Here is a 15272-nt window from a genome sequence, read left to right on the forward strand (position 1 = left end):
CCCCATTCATTGTGCAGACAATGTCTGCTCCTCAATGCACCCAGTCTCCAGGGCTTTTCCCCAGAATGAAAACAGACCTCAGATATCCCGTGATCTGATGTGGAAAACAATGGAGAGATACTAGGTAAGTCAGCAACCTTGGGATCTGAATACCCAAGTTTTACTGGCAAAAAAAGAACAAAAATATATCAGTAGCTCAGTTTCAAACTGGCTAAAAGCAAAGGCCTTGTGTAAGTAAATACTGTGGTAAAACAAATGACATAAAGGACAGCTACACTTGAATAGCAGTCATAGTAAACATTATTGTTAAACTTTGGTTTGCTCAACAAATACAGTTTTTTATTTGCATTATTTTAGGTTTGTAACAAAACGAGGAAACCTAGTGTAAGTTGGAAATATGAACTGATCTTGAGCTTTTTGTTTCACTAAAGTCAAATGAATATTCAAAGCATTCACATCTGAGGGATGAGAAATGAGGACTTTTTGAGGTGAAATTAAGCAGTGAAGACAGACATCCAAAAAAGATTGTTTCTATACAAGTATGTTTTTAAAACAGAAAGTGTAGGATACACCTACACCAACCTTTTATAAGAATAATCCAAGACTGGCCTAACTTACACCCACACATGCATACATAAGTACATGCACATGCACACTCTCTTCTAGTCAGTTACGAGTACACACTAAATAACAATTTATAGCTGGCTGAAGCAGAGTGTGAAATAGGCTAAAGCTAACATGCATTAATTCCATGAACTCTTAAAATAAGTACCTATGTATCACCTACCATCTAGATGACGGGAAAATAAGAGGGAACAAAACAGATAAAATACTCTGCTTCCATGAGGCCAACATTTTAACAGGGTAGGAGAAAAACAACAAATATACACACAAGAAAATACACAGTTTGTTATATGATGAGTACTATGGAGAAAAGAGCAGGAAGTATTGGTAAAGGGAGGAAGGGAACATTAAATACCATAAACCTCGGTACAAATATAAATACAAATACCATAGGTCTCAGTGAGTAGAGGCCTAAAGAAGAGAAGGAGTCATATTTATATCTGAGAGAAGTATTACAGGCAGAAGTCACAGTAAATGCTAGGCCAGAATGATCAGGTGGAAAGGGGTAGGAGTTGGGAGTCAGAGAGGAAGTAAAGGAGAAGAGTGATTAGATCATATGTCTTGAGTAGCCCACTTAAATGATTTTTTTCCCATTTAAAAACTTAGGTATAATTTATATATAGTAGCTCAGTTGGTAAAGAATCCACCTGCAATGCAGGAGGCCCCGGTTTGATTTCTGGGTCAGGAAGATCCACTGGAGAAGGGACAGGCTACCCACTCCAGTATTCTTGGGCTTCCCTTGTGGCTCAGCTCGTAAAGAATCCACCTGCAATGCAGGAGACCTGAGTTCAATTCCTGGGTTGGGAAATCCCCTAGAGAAGGGAAAGGCTACCCACTCCAATATTCTGGCCTGGAGAATTCCATAGACTGTATAGGCCATGGGGTCACAAAGAGTCAGACATGACTGAGCGACTTTCATTTTCCCTTTCCTTTGGAAGAAAAGCTATGACAAACCTAGACAGCGTATTAAAAAGCAGAGACATTACTTTGCTGACAACAGTCCATCTAGTCAAAGCTATGGTTTTCCCAGTAGTCATGCAATGATGTGAGAGTTGGACCATAAAGAATGCTGAGTGGCAAAGAACTGATGCTTTTGAACTGTGGTGTTGGAGAAGACTCTTGAGAGTCCCTTGGACTGCAAGGAGATCAAACCAGTCAAACCACTCTCACACACACACATATATAGTAAAACTCATCCTTTTAAATGCATAATTCGACGAGATTTGATAAATGCATACATTTGTCTAACCATCATCACCCATCAGGATAAAGAACAACTCTATAATCTACCTCCCAAATTCCCCTATCCCCAGGCAACCTCTGTTTTCTATCCCTGGTTTTGCCTCTTCCAGAATGTTATATAAATTAAGTTATAAATGTCATATAAATGGCTTCCTTCATTTAATATAATGCATTTGAGGTTCATCCATGTTGTCAAATATATCAGTAGTTCACTTTTACCTATTGCTGATTGGTATTCCATTATGTAGCTATATTACAGTTTGATTCTCTTTCTCCAGTTGAGGGACACTTGAGCTATTTCCAGTTTGGGGTGATTACAAACAAAGCCAATATAAACATCTGAGTACAGACTTCTGCATAAAAATACATTTTTGTTACTTTCATATCATTGATATAAATACCTAGGTGTGACTGCTGGGTCATATGGTATGTATATTTTAACTTTATAAGAAAGTGCCAAATTATTTTCCAAAGTGGATGTGCTATCATTAATGATTCCCATCATTAATATATGAGCATTCCGGTTGATCTTCATCTTTGCTACTATTTGGTATTGTCCTTTGTTTTTCTAAATGCTATTCTATTGATAATTAGTATGTATCTATTGTGGTATTAATTTGCATTTCCCTAGTGACTAATACAGTGGAAACAGGGTCAGACTATTTTTTGGGCTCCAAAATCACTGCAGATGCAGCCATGAAATTAAAAGACGCTTACTCCATGGAAGGAAAGTTATGACCAACCCAGATAGCATATTAAAAAGCAGAGACATTACTTTGCCAACAAAGGTCCGTCTAGTCAAGGCTATGGTTTTTCCAGTGGTCATGTATGGATGTGAGAGTTGGACTGTGAAGAAAGCTGAGCATAGAAGAATTGATGCTTTTGAACTGTGGTGTTGGAGAAGACTCTTGAGAGTCCCTTGGACTGCAAGGAGATCCAACTAGTCCATTCTAAAGGAGATCAGTCCTGGGTGCTCACTGGAAGGAGTGATGCTGAAGCTGAAACTCCAATACTTTGGCCACCTCATGTGACGAGTTGACTCATTGGAAAAGACTCTGATGCTGGGAGGGATTAGGGACAGAGGAGAAGGGGACGACAGAGAATGAGATGGCTGGATGGCATCACCGACTTGATGGACATGAGTTTGAGTGAACTCCGGGAGTTGGTGATGGATAGGGAGGCCTGGCGTGCTGTGATTCATGGGGTCGTGGAGAGTCGGACACGACTGAGCGACTGAACTGAAGTGAACTGAGTGACTAATAATGTTGAGTATCTTCTCACGCCCTTATTTGCCCTGATGTATATCTTCCTTGGTGAAGTGTCTGTTCAAATATTTGGCACATTTTAAAACTAGGGTTGTTTTTTTTTTTAATTATTGAGCCTTGAGAGTTCATTATATATTCTGGATATTAGAAAGATGACTTTTCTTTCAGTCTGTGGCTTGTCTTTTCAGTTTCTTAACGATGTCTTCTGAATACAAGTTCTTAATTTTGATGAAGTCTAAATATTTGTTATTTTTTGACTTGTGCTTTTGGTGTCAGAACTAAGAAATCTTTGCTTCACTCTAAACCATGAAGGTTTTCTCCTATGTTTTCTTTTAGGACTTTAATAGTTTTAGGTTTTACATTTAGGTTTATGACCCATTTTCAGTTAATTATTGAACATGATGCAAGATATGAATTGAAAGTGTTTTCACTGTTTTGTCTTCAATTTTGTTTTGCATATGGATATACTCTAGTTTGCAGCATCATTTGTTGAAAAGACCATCCTTTCTCCATTGAATTGTCTTGGCACTTTTTCAAAAATCAACTGTCGATCCACACACGTGGATCTCATTTCTGGATTCTTTGTTCTATATCATGAATATATGTGACAATCATTTTGGCAATCCCCACACTACCTTGATTATACTGTCTTGAACTCTAGTAGTATAAATCCACTGACTCTTTTCTTCCAAAATTGATTTTTGGCTATTCTAGTTCTACTGGCTTTTCATAAAAATTTTAGAATCCATTTGTCAACATCTAGAAAAAGAAAAAAAATCCTGCAAAGATTTTGATTAAAATCACTGTGAAGATTTTAGCTTTTATTCTGAGATATGAAGACAGGTGATGTGAAATGACATGATATGTCAATTGTTTAAAGAAGAATATATCAAAAGACATACAGGAAAGGCAAAATGGAGGTATGGAGTCAAGCTGCAAGGATACTAAAGTAATCCAGGTAACAGAAAATGGTTGCTTAGGTGAGGGTGGTAGCAGTGGAGTTAGTGAGAAGCATCTGAGTTCCACATATATTTTGAAGGTAGAGTCAACAGGATTTGCTCATTAAATAGGGACATGAAAGAGAGAAGTTAAGAGTAGTTTCAAGGTTTTTGGCTGAAACAACTGGAAAGATTTTCCACTTATTATGATAGGGAAGACTGTGGAAGGTAAGATTGGGTGGGGAGAGTAAGATCAGTTGTTCAGTTTAAGACATGTTAAGTTTGTGATGCCTATTAGACATCTAAATGGAGATGATGGGCTGGCAATTAAATATTCATGACTGGAGTTTGAGAAATGGGGGGAGATGGAGATATAAATTTGGGGGCCAAATGTATAGACAGTACTTAAAATCATAATAATAAATGAGATCATCAAATAAGTGTAATGGATCTTGTACAGGTACTGCTGGTCTGACCCAATCCTGGAGCCATTCTCTTCTGGCAACCAACCATCCATCTAGAACGTATAAAAGCTTACTAAAAATATAGCCTTGCTGCTGGATAAAGTAAATCAAGGCAAATGAGATCATATTTCATAAACTAATATTCAGATATATGATTTTTGGGCTGCTTCTGGATATGAAGAACAGGCTGCAGGTAATAGTTTGGGTACCATGAAAATGAAATTTCTAGTTTAATGGTTCACAAGGCTAGCAGCAGAATACTTAATTTTTTTCATCTATTTTATTTTTATTTATTTATTTATTTTTTAAATTTTAATTGGAGGCGAATTACTTTATAATATTGTATTGGTTTTGCCATACATTGACAAGAATCCGCCCTGGGTGTACATGTGTTCCCCATCCTGAACCTCCCTCCCACCTCCCTCCCCATATCATCCCTCTGGGTCATCCCAGTGCACCAGCCCCAAGCATCCTGAATCATGCATCAAACCTGGACTGGTGATTTGCTTCACATATGATAATATACATGTTTCAATGCCATTCTCCCAAATCATCCCACCCTCGTACTCTGACACAGAGTCCAAAAGACTGTTCTATATATCTGTGTCTCTTTTGCTGTCTCACATACAGGGTTATCGTTACCATCTTTCTAAATTCCATATATATGCATTAGTATACTGTATTGGTGTTTTTCTTTCTGGCTTACTTCACTCTGTATAATAGGCTCCAGGTTCATCCACCTCATCAGAACTGATTCAAATGTATTCATTTTAATGGCTGAGTAATACTCCATTGTGTATATGTACCAAAGCTTTCTTATCCATTCATCTGCAGATGGACATCTAGGTTGCTTCCATGTCCTGGCTATTATAAACAGTACTGCGATGAACATTGGGGTACATGTATCTCTTTCAATTCTGGTTTCCTCGGTGTGTATGCCCAGAAGTGGGATTGCTGGGTCATATGGCAGTTCTATTTCCAGTTTTTTAAGGAATCTCCACACTGTTCTCCATAGTGGCTGTACTAGATTGCATTCCCACCAACAGTGTAAGAGGGTTCCCTTTTCTCCACACCCTCTCTAGCATTTATTGCTTGTAGACTTTTGGATAGCGCCATTCTGACTGGTGTGAAATGGTACCTCATTGTGCTTTTGATTTGCATTTCTCTAATAATGAGTGATGCTGAGCATCTTTTCATGTGTTTGTTAGCCATCTGTATGTCTTTTTTGGAGAAATGTCTGTTTAGTTCTTTGGCCCATTTTTTGACTGGGTTGTTTATTTTTCTGGAACTGAGCTGCAGGAGTTGCCGTTATATTTTTGAGATTAATTCTTTGTTAGTTGTTTCATTTGCTATTATTTTCTCCCATTCTGAAGGCTGCCTTTTCACCTTGCTTATAGTTTCCTTTGTTGTACAGAAGCTTTTAACTTTAATTAGGTCCCATTTGTTTATTTTTGCTTTTATTTCCAATATTATGGGAGGTGGGTCATGGAGGATCCTGCTGTGATTTATGTCAGAGGGTGTTTTGCCTATCTTCTCCTCTAGGAGTTTTATAGTTTCTGGTCTTATGTTTAGATCTTTAATCCATTTTGAATTTATTTTTGTGTATGGCGTTAGAAAGTGTTCTAGTTTCACTCTTTTATAAGTGGTTTACCAGTTTTCCCAGCACCACTTGTTAAAGAGATTGTCTTTTCTCCACTGAATATTCTTGCCTCCTTTGTCAAAGATAAGGTGTCCATAGGTGCATGGATTTATCTCTGGGCTTTCTATTTTGTTCCATTGATCTATATTTCTGTCTTTGTGCCAGTACCAGACTGTCTTGTTGACTGTGGCTGTGTAGTAGAGCCTGAAGTCTGGCAGGTTGATTCTTCCAGTTCCATTCTTCTTTTGCAAGATTGCTTTGGCTATTGGAGGTTTTTTGTATTTCCATACAAATTGTGAAATTTGTTCTAGTTCTGTGAAAAATACCGTTGGTAGCTTGATAGGGATTGCATTGAATCTACAGATTACTTTGGGTAGTATACTCATTTTCACTATATTGATTCTTTTGATCCATGAATATGGTATATTTCTCCATCTATTAGTGTCCTCTTTGATTTCTTTCACCAGTGTTTTATAGTTTTCTATATATAGGTCTTTTGTTTCTTTAGGTAGATATATTCCTAAGTATTTTATTCTTTTCATTGCAATGGTGAATGGAATTGTTTCCTTCATTTCTCTTTCTAATTTCTCATTATTAGCATATAGGAATGCAAGGGATTTCTGTGTGTTGATTTTATATCCTGCAACTTTACTGTATTCATTGATTAGCTCTAGTAATTTTCTGGTGGAGTCTTTAGGGTTTTCTATGTAGAGGATCATGTCATCTGCAAACAGGGAGAGTTTTACTTCTTCTTTTCCAGTTTGGATTCCTTTTATTTCTTTTTCTGCTCTGACTGCTGTGACCAAAACTTCCAAAACTATGTTGAATAGTAGTGGTGAGAGTGGGCACCCTTCTCTTGTTCCTGACTTTAGGGGAAATGCTTTCAATTTTTCACCACTGAGGATAATGTTTGCTGTGGTTTTGTCATATATAGCTTTTATTATGTTGAGGTATGTTTCTTCTATTCCTGCTTTCTGGATTTTTATCATAAATGGATGTTGAATTTTGTCAAAGGCTTTCTCTGCACCTATTGAGACATTCATAAGGCTTTTCTTTTTCCAATTTGTTAATGTGGTGTATTGCATTGATTGATTTGTGGATATTGAAGAATCCTTGCATTCATGGGATAAAGCCCACTTGGTCATGATGTATGATCTTTGTAATGTGTTGCTGGATTCTGATTGTTAGAATTTTGTTAAGGATTTTTGCATCTATGTTCATCAGTGATATTGGCCTGTAGTTTTCTTTCTTTGTGGCATCTTTGTCAGGTTTTGGTATTAGGGTAATGGTGGCCTCATAGAATGAGTTTAGAAGTTTACCTTCCTCTGCAATTTTCTGGAAGAGTTTGAGTAGGATAGGTGCTGGCTATTCTCTAAATTTTTGGTAGAATTCAGCTGTGAAAGCCATCTGGACCTGAGCTTTTGTTTGCTGGAAGATTTCTGATTACAGTTTCAATTTCCGTGCTTGTGATGGGTCTGTTAAGATTTTCTATTTCTTCCGGGTTCAGTTTTGGAAAGTGGTACTTTTCTAAGAATTTGTCCATTTCTTCCAAGTTGTCCATTTTATTGGTATATAATTGCTGATAGTAGTCTCTTATGAACCTTTGTATTCTGTGTTGTCTGTAGTGATCTCTCCATTTTCATTTCTAATTTTACTGATTTGATTTTTCTCCCTTTGTTTCTTGATGAGTCTGGCTAGAGGTTTGTCAATTTTATTTATCCTCTCAAAGAACCAGCCTTTGGCTTTGTTGATTTTTGCTATGGTCTCTTTTGTTTCTTATGCATTTATTTCTGCCCTAATTTTTAAGATTTCTTTCCTTCTACTAACCCTGGGGTTCTTCATTTCTTCCTTTTCTAGTTGCTTTAGGTGCAGAGTTAGGTTATTTAGTTGACTTTTTTCTTGCTTTTTGAGGTATGCCTGTATTGCTATGAACCTTCCCCTTAGCACTGCTTTTATAGTGTCCCATAGGTTTTGGGTTGTTGTGTTTTCATTTTCATTTGTTTCTATGCATATTTTGATTTCTTTTTTGATTTCTTCTATGACTTGTTGGTTATTCAGCAGCATATTTTCAGCCTCCATATGATGGAATTTTTAATAGTTTTTCTCCTGTGATTGAGATCTAATCTTACTGCATTGTGGTCAGAAAAGATGCTTGGAATGATTTCAATTTTTTTGAGTATACCAAGGCTAGATTTATGGCCCAGGATGTGATCTATCCTGGAGAAGGTGCCATGTGCACTTGAGAAAAAGGTGAAATTCATTGTTTGGGGGTGAAATGTCCTATAGATATCAATTAGGTCTAACTGGTCTATTGTATTATTTAAAGTTTGTGTTTCCTTGTTAATTTTCTGTTTAGTTGTTCTATCCATAGGTGTGAGCAGGGTATGCAAGTCTCCCACTATTATTGTGTTCTTGTTAATTTCCCCTTTCATACTTGTTAGCAATTGTCTTACATATTCATACAACCACCTATCTATTCAATCCATCCAAAATACTCTCTACTTCATCTTTAACCACCAATGTATTATCAGTCCTCCAAAGCTTCCTTCCTCTGTTAAGTCTTCCTCACTGCCTTCCTAGTCAGAGTTCATCTTCCTCCAAATCTGCTATTCTAATGGTTTTTACATTGTATATTGTGTTTTTCTATAGTTATTTGGTGTTCATCTACCCCCCTGTACTAAAGAGTGAGTTCCCTGAAGGTACAGGCTATCTCACACTTGCTATATAGTACCCACAGTACCAGATTCATTGATCTGTACACATAAAATTATTAACAAATATTTGCTGAATACTGACTGATTAAAAGATTGGGAGTCAACAATTTCAGTTGAAACCTTCTCTACTTACTCCAAACTCAGTGGCAAAAAAACAATATTCAGGAAAGATTTCTTAAAGGATATGTAGTTCATACATTTCTTTAAAAATAGTTTGTTGTTTTAAATTTATTTTTTGGCTGTGCCAGGCCTTTGTTGCTACACAGGCTTTCTCTAGCGTGGGGGATAGTCTCTAGTTGCAGTGCACAGGCTTCTTATTGCAGTGGTTTCTCTTGTTGCAGAGAATGTGCTCTAAGGCACGCGGGTTTCAGTAGTTGTGGCACGAGGGCTCAGCAGTTGTGGCTCCTGGGCTCAAGAGCACAGGCTCAACAGTTGTGGCACATGGGCTTAGCTGCTCTGCAGCATGTGGGATCTTCCCAGATCAGGGATTGAACCCATGTCTCCTGCATAGGCAGGCAGTTTCTTTACCACTGAGCCACCAGGGAAGCCCTATACATTTCTTTAATTAAGATAAAATCCATTATTTAAACTGAACTATCAGAAAAATGTATTGTTTGAGCCTCTGCAGAGATGCTTTCATTAAATTGTGCTCTAGTCTTATGACTTTAAAGTTGAAAGTTGTAAGAAGCTGTTATACATGACTTGCTATTGTTATTACAGCTACTGGATATAATTCAGTACAGTATTCACCATACTGCATAGTTCCCTCTTGAACAGGAACCATATAGAATATCGCTCTATGGTCTTTGTGCTTGAAAAATCTAGGCACCTTCTGAGGGACTGTAACATCAGCTTTTATCTGATATTATAGACAGAGCAACACCTGTAAACAATCATATTTTCCTTTAGCCCAAGAGAAGCAAATAAAAATTCTGTGGCAAATGTACAGAACTCAGTCATCTGTATTTGGTTTCTCTGCTGGATTATCTGTTGTCAACATATTAATCTTATCTTTGGCTTTATCTTCCTTAATTTACCTTGTCTTGATTTCTATATCTTTTCTTTTGCTTTTAATCCATCTGAATCAAATTGCATGTATTTATGTCAGTTACTTGAAACTCATTTTGGAAAGAATAAGTAGATATATAAATTAGCAAGACAGCACAAATTTTTGTTGTCATTTCTTTGTTTTTCCCTTCAGAATGGTCTTACAGACTTTCACCTATCATGGCCAAGGACCAGATCAAAATGCATTCCTAGATTTTACTAATTTTACTTTAGGACTTACCACAGCAAAATAAAGCCAATCCCTAAGGAATTTTCCTGTAACCAAGGTGATCTAACTATTCAGTACTTAATTTTCCTAAAGAATTTTGTAATACTTAGAGATAATAAACGGAGAAGGCAATGGCAAGCCACTCCAGTACTATTGCCTAGAAAATTCCATGGATGGAGGAGCCTGGTAGGCTGCAGTCCGTGGGGTCGCTAAGGGTTGGACGCGACTGAGCTACTTCACTTTCACTTTTCACTTTCACACATTGGAGAAGGAAATGGCAACCCACTCCAGTGTTCTTGCCTGGAGAATCCCAGGGACGGGGGAGCCTGGTGGGCTTCCGTCTATGGGGTCACACAGAGTCGGACACGACTGAAGTGACTTAGCAGTAGCAGAGATAATAAAAATAATAAAACCATTCTTGTTTCTCAATGCAATTACATAGGTTAGGTTTTCTGGTTAGAAAGGGATTCAGTGTTACTGTGAACAGTCAGGTGACTTGGTTTCTAATCCAGATTATGTGTCCAACCAGTTTGGTGACCATAAGCAAACTGTATAATCTCCCTGGGTCTCAGCTTTTTCAGAGATTTCAAAATACCAGCTTCTCCCAAAGAGACATTTGTTATACACTAGTGTGCTGAAATATGTTAACTGGTGCTCCAGGAAAAAATAGGAACAACTGAGTCTGGATAGCAATGAATTAAATTGAGATAGGTGCTCGTGCTCAGTCGTGTCTGACTCTTTGTAACTCCATGGACTGTAGCCTACCAGGCTCCTCTGTCCACAGGATTTTCCTAGCAAGAATACTGGAGTGGGTTGCTATTTCCTCCTCCAGCGGTTATCTTCCTGATCCAGGGATCGAATCTGTGTTTCCTGCGCTGGAGGCAGATTCTTTATCCCTGAGCCACCAGGGAAGCCCAAACTAAGATAAGCAGAAGATAAACAGTTTCTCAGTAGTGGGATTTATAAAAGCCATTAATGCGACTCTCTGAGGGAAAGGATAGTTCAGCATTACCTGAAGCTGTTTTTGGGAGTACACCAAAGGACAAGTTCAAGTAATGACTAGCTGCAAAGTATGATTTATCCTTTCTAGCCCTGCGTCCTGTCCTTACACATGTTTACAGCTGGAATGCACTTGCACTGATGTATGCTAAAGGATATTTATGGGGTTTTCTATGAGAGGACCAGCTTTACCAACATTTGAAAAAAGAGAAAATTTTAGCCAAGGGTAAAGAAGGTAAATCATCAGAAGAAAGTACATATGCTACCAAGCTCAAGACTTCCTGGAGATGGGAAAAGCTACCCACTCTAGTATTCTGGCCTAGAGAATTCCATGGACTGTATAGTCCATTGGGTTTCAAAGAGCTGGACATGACTGAGTGACTCTCACTTTCACTTTCTAGGTCTAAAACAGGCAGTTAATTGTGTACACTTGGCATCTAGCAAATATATGTTGAAAATATACTATGAGAGAGAGAGCAAGCACATTTGTGAAAGAGCATGAAAGTTCTAATATTTTAAAACTATATTTCTTGGGACTTCCCTCATAGTCCAGTGGCTAAGACTCCACATTTTCAATGAAGGGGTGTGCTTAGTCACTCAGTCACGTCTGACACTTACGACCCCATGGACTGTTGCCTGCCAGGTTCCTCTGTCCATGGAATGTTCCAAGCAAGAATACTGGAGTGGGCTGCCATTTCCTACTCCAGGGCATTTTCTGGATGCAGGGCTTGAACCCAGGTCTCCCACTTGGCAGGCAGATTCTTTACCAGTGTGCCACCTGTGAAGTCCTCAATGCAGGGGGCCTGGGTTCAATCCCTGGTAAGGAAACTAGATCCTGCATGCCACAACTAAAGATGCTGGAATTAAGACTCTTTGCAGTCAAATAAATACTTTTTAAAAACACTGTATTTCTTGAAATAGCCTAAAAGTATAGTGACAAATCTCTTATCCAAACTTTTATGAAACTCTACACACGATTCCTATGGTCATACACAATGAAAAATGTCCTTGTACTGGAATAGAGTAAGCAAAAGAGCATGAGCTTGTTACATAGTCATAAAGATCTAAGTGAGAATCTCAGCTGTTCCCATTTCTATGTGTGACTTCTCAATGAGTTTCAGTTTTCTCACATGTGAAAAGAAATCTCTAACCTTGTAGCTAGTTTTAATGGTCAATAAGTAAGCACAGGTAAAGCAGCTGGCAGAGTACCTGACACACAGAAGATGTTCAACAAATTATTTCTACCTTCCATTATTGAGAGTCTTCAGCATGTACGAAGACTAGAGTTTGTCAGTTATAGTATCTTGCACATATGTGATAGGCATTCAATAAGTGTTTGAATATGGATAAACTCTGATTTCCAAACAGTGAAATCTTACACATTTCTCAAGACCTACCTCAAATATCACCTCTTCTATAGTGTTGTCTGATTTCAAAAGCTGTGAAAGATTTTTACTTTGCCCCTAAGTATTTTTCTTTTATTTCTCTTATGTTACTTAGCACCCTTTTCCTTGATCTGCTGTTAATTGCAGGCATGTTGCATCTTCCCTACAACATGTAATCTCTTCTTGCAGGCAGAATATGTCTTTCTAGCCTTTGTTTCTCTTTGTGCTAAGCATAATTCTTATCCAAAAATCATTTGTTGATGCTGGAGAGGGTGTAGAGAAAAGGGAACCCTCCTACACTGTATGGAGAACAGTATGGAGGTTTCTTTAAAAACTAAAAGTAGAGCTACCATATGATCCAGCAATCCTACCCCTGGGCATATATCCAGAAAAGATGAAAAACTCTAGTTTGAAAAGTCACATACACCTCTGTGGGTTTACACTGAGGCACAAACAGCAGCACTGTTTGCAATAGCCAAGACATGGAAGCAACCTAAGTGTCCATCAACAGATCAATGGATAAAGAAGATGCGCTACCTATACACAATGGAATATTACTCAGCCATAAAAAAGAATGAAATATTGCCATATGTGGCAACATGGATGGACCAAGAGATTATCATTCTAAGTGAAGTAAGTCAGACTAAGAAAGACCAATATTATGGTTACCAAAAAGGAAAGAAGGGGAAAGGGATAAAACAGGAGTATGGGATTAACACACCACTATATAAAAAATAAACAAAAATAACTTATTGTATATCATAGGGAACTACATTCAAAACGTTGTAATTATCTATAATGGAACAGAATTTGAAAAAAAAAATATATGTGTGTGTGTGTGTATCTGAATCATTTCTCTGTACACCTGAAACTAACACTATGTTGTAAAATCAACTATATATCAATTTTTAAAAATCTGCTGAATAAGTTATGAGGCAGCATCCTCTGACAAACAATGAAGACTAATGGAGTTTTCCTCAGCCCAGGTTAGGGCCCTCCCCGCTTTTCCATTACTTGCTTACTCTTTTGATAAATGAATTTGGCCATTAATTTCATGTTTAGCAAAAAATTCTGAAAGACCTTTTCTGTGAGCCATCCAAGGAAGTCATTTGATACCACTTCGTTTTTTTCCCCATTGCACTTCAGGTAAATCACTAGAATAACTTTTACAAATATTATATAATTTTATTTTTTTATAAGACTATGAATTCCTGGAGGGGAGGACCCATATCTGTATCCCTATTCCCAAAGATTTCAGACATGTACTAAGTAGTCAAAAAATATTTGCAAAATGAGTGAATGAAAAATTCTCTATGTTATCACAGACATGACATGAATTCAAGGGGGTGAAAAATCAGCCAAACTACATGGATTTCTCATAATTAGGGGCCCAGTGCAAGATGTTGCAGGAGTAACTCTACTTCTTTGGGTGGGTATAGTGAAGCCTGGGAAAAGGGTAGAAAATACAGTCTTCGTGGGGTGAGACAGTATTTAGGAAGGATGGAAGTAACTGTCAGGCAAGAAAGGGGAGAGGAATTGAGAAGAATAGAAAACCATGAATCTAGTACAAGGTCAAGTTTTCTAAGAGTTCAACAACATAACAGATCAGGAATGATTCTTCTTTAAAAAAGGTTAGTTTTCCATACTAAAATGAGTCTGGGAAAAGGGGAAAGAATTAAGTTATAAGAAATATTAACATCCTTAGTATCAAATGCAAGAGAAACAGACATAGCATTTTAATAACTTTTCTAAAAATTATGCCCTACCTCACGTTCTTCTTCTTGTTCTTTTCGAATCTGTTCCAAACGAAATTGTTCTGCCATTTCTCTCTCATGAGCTTCCCTCTGTTGATAAAACAGAATGGAATTCAACACTCAGTAAACACTGGTCTACTTAAAAAAAGAAAAAATTCATTCTCAGCATGGCCCAGAGGTATACTGTAGTAATGAAAATGTTTCTCTCTGGAACAAAGATGGAAATTAGAGCAACAACAAAGCATAGGTCTCTGATCATGTTTCAGTTCACTTCAGTTCAGTTCAGTTCAGTTGCGTCCGACTCTTTGCGACCCCATGAATCACAGCATGCCAGCTTAGGTTCCTATTAAACCTATGCTTAGGTGCTCTGGGTAGTGCAGCATTCAAGATCCTTTAGAGCCTTTCTCTAGTCATCCTTTCTGGTCTTTTCTGCTACCTCAGTTCAGTTCAGTTCAGTCAATCGGTCATGTCCGACTCTTTGCCACCCCACAGACTGCAGCATGCCAGGCTTCCCTGTCCATCACTAAGTCCTGGAGCTTGCTTAAACTCATGTCCATCAAATCAGTGATGCCATCCAGTCATCTCATCCTCTGCCATCCCCATCTCCTCCTTCCTTCAATCTTCCCCAGCATCAGGGTCTTTTCTAATGAGTCAGTTATCTGCATCAGGTGGCCAAAGTATTGAAGCTTCAGCATCAGTCCTTCCAATGAATATTTAGGACTGATTTCCTTTAGGATTGACTGGTTTTATCTCCTTGCAGTCCAAAGGACTCTCAAGAGTCTTCTCCAACACCACAGTTCAAAAGTATCAGTTTTTCAGCACTCAGCTTTCCTTATGGTCCAACTTTCATATCCAGACATGACTACTGGAAAAACCATAGCTTTGACTAGACAGACCTTTGTTGGCAGAGTAATGTCTCTGTTTTTTAATATGCTGTCTAGGTTTGTCACAGCTTTTCTTCCAAGGAGCAAG

General features: G+C 37.9%; 1 protein-coding gene across 3 annotated transcripts in view; it reads right to left on the reverse strand.

Annotated features, from left to right (window-relative positions):
* FAF1 (Fas associated factor 1) overlaps window positions 1–15272 on the reverse strand; it is a 514461-nt gene that overhangs the window by 49781 nt on the left and 449408 nt on the right. For all 3 annotated transcript variants that reach the window (XM_055403873.2, XM_055403872.2, XM_055403871.1), the window contains exon 17: window positions 14313–14390. In XM_055403873.2, the coding sequence (XP_055259848.1) occupies window positions 14313–14390 (78 nt within the window). The remainder of the gene's footprint in view (window positions 1–14312; window positions 14391–15272) is intronic.

Source organism: Moschus berezovskii, chromosome 4 (genome assembly GCF_049115385.1).
Source record: "Moschus berezovskii isolate FMDL1 chromosome 4, NW_MosBer_1.0, whole genome shotgun sequence".
Lineage (NCBI taxonomy): Eukaryota > Metazoa > Chordata > Mammalia > Artiodactyla > Moschidae > Moschus > Moschus berezovskii.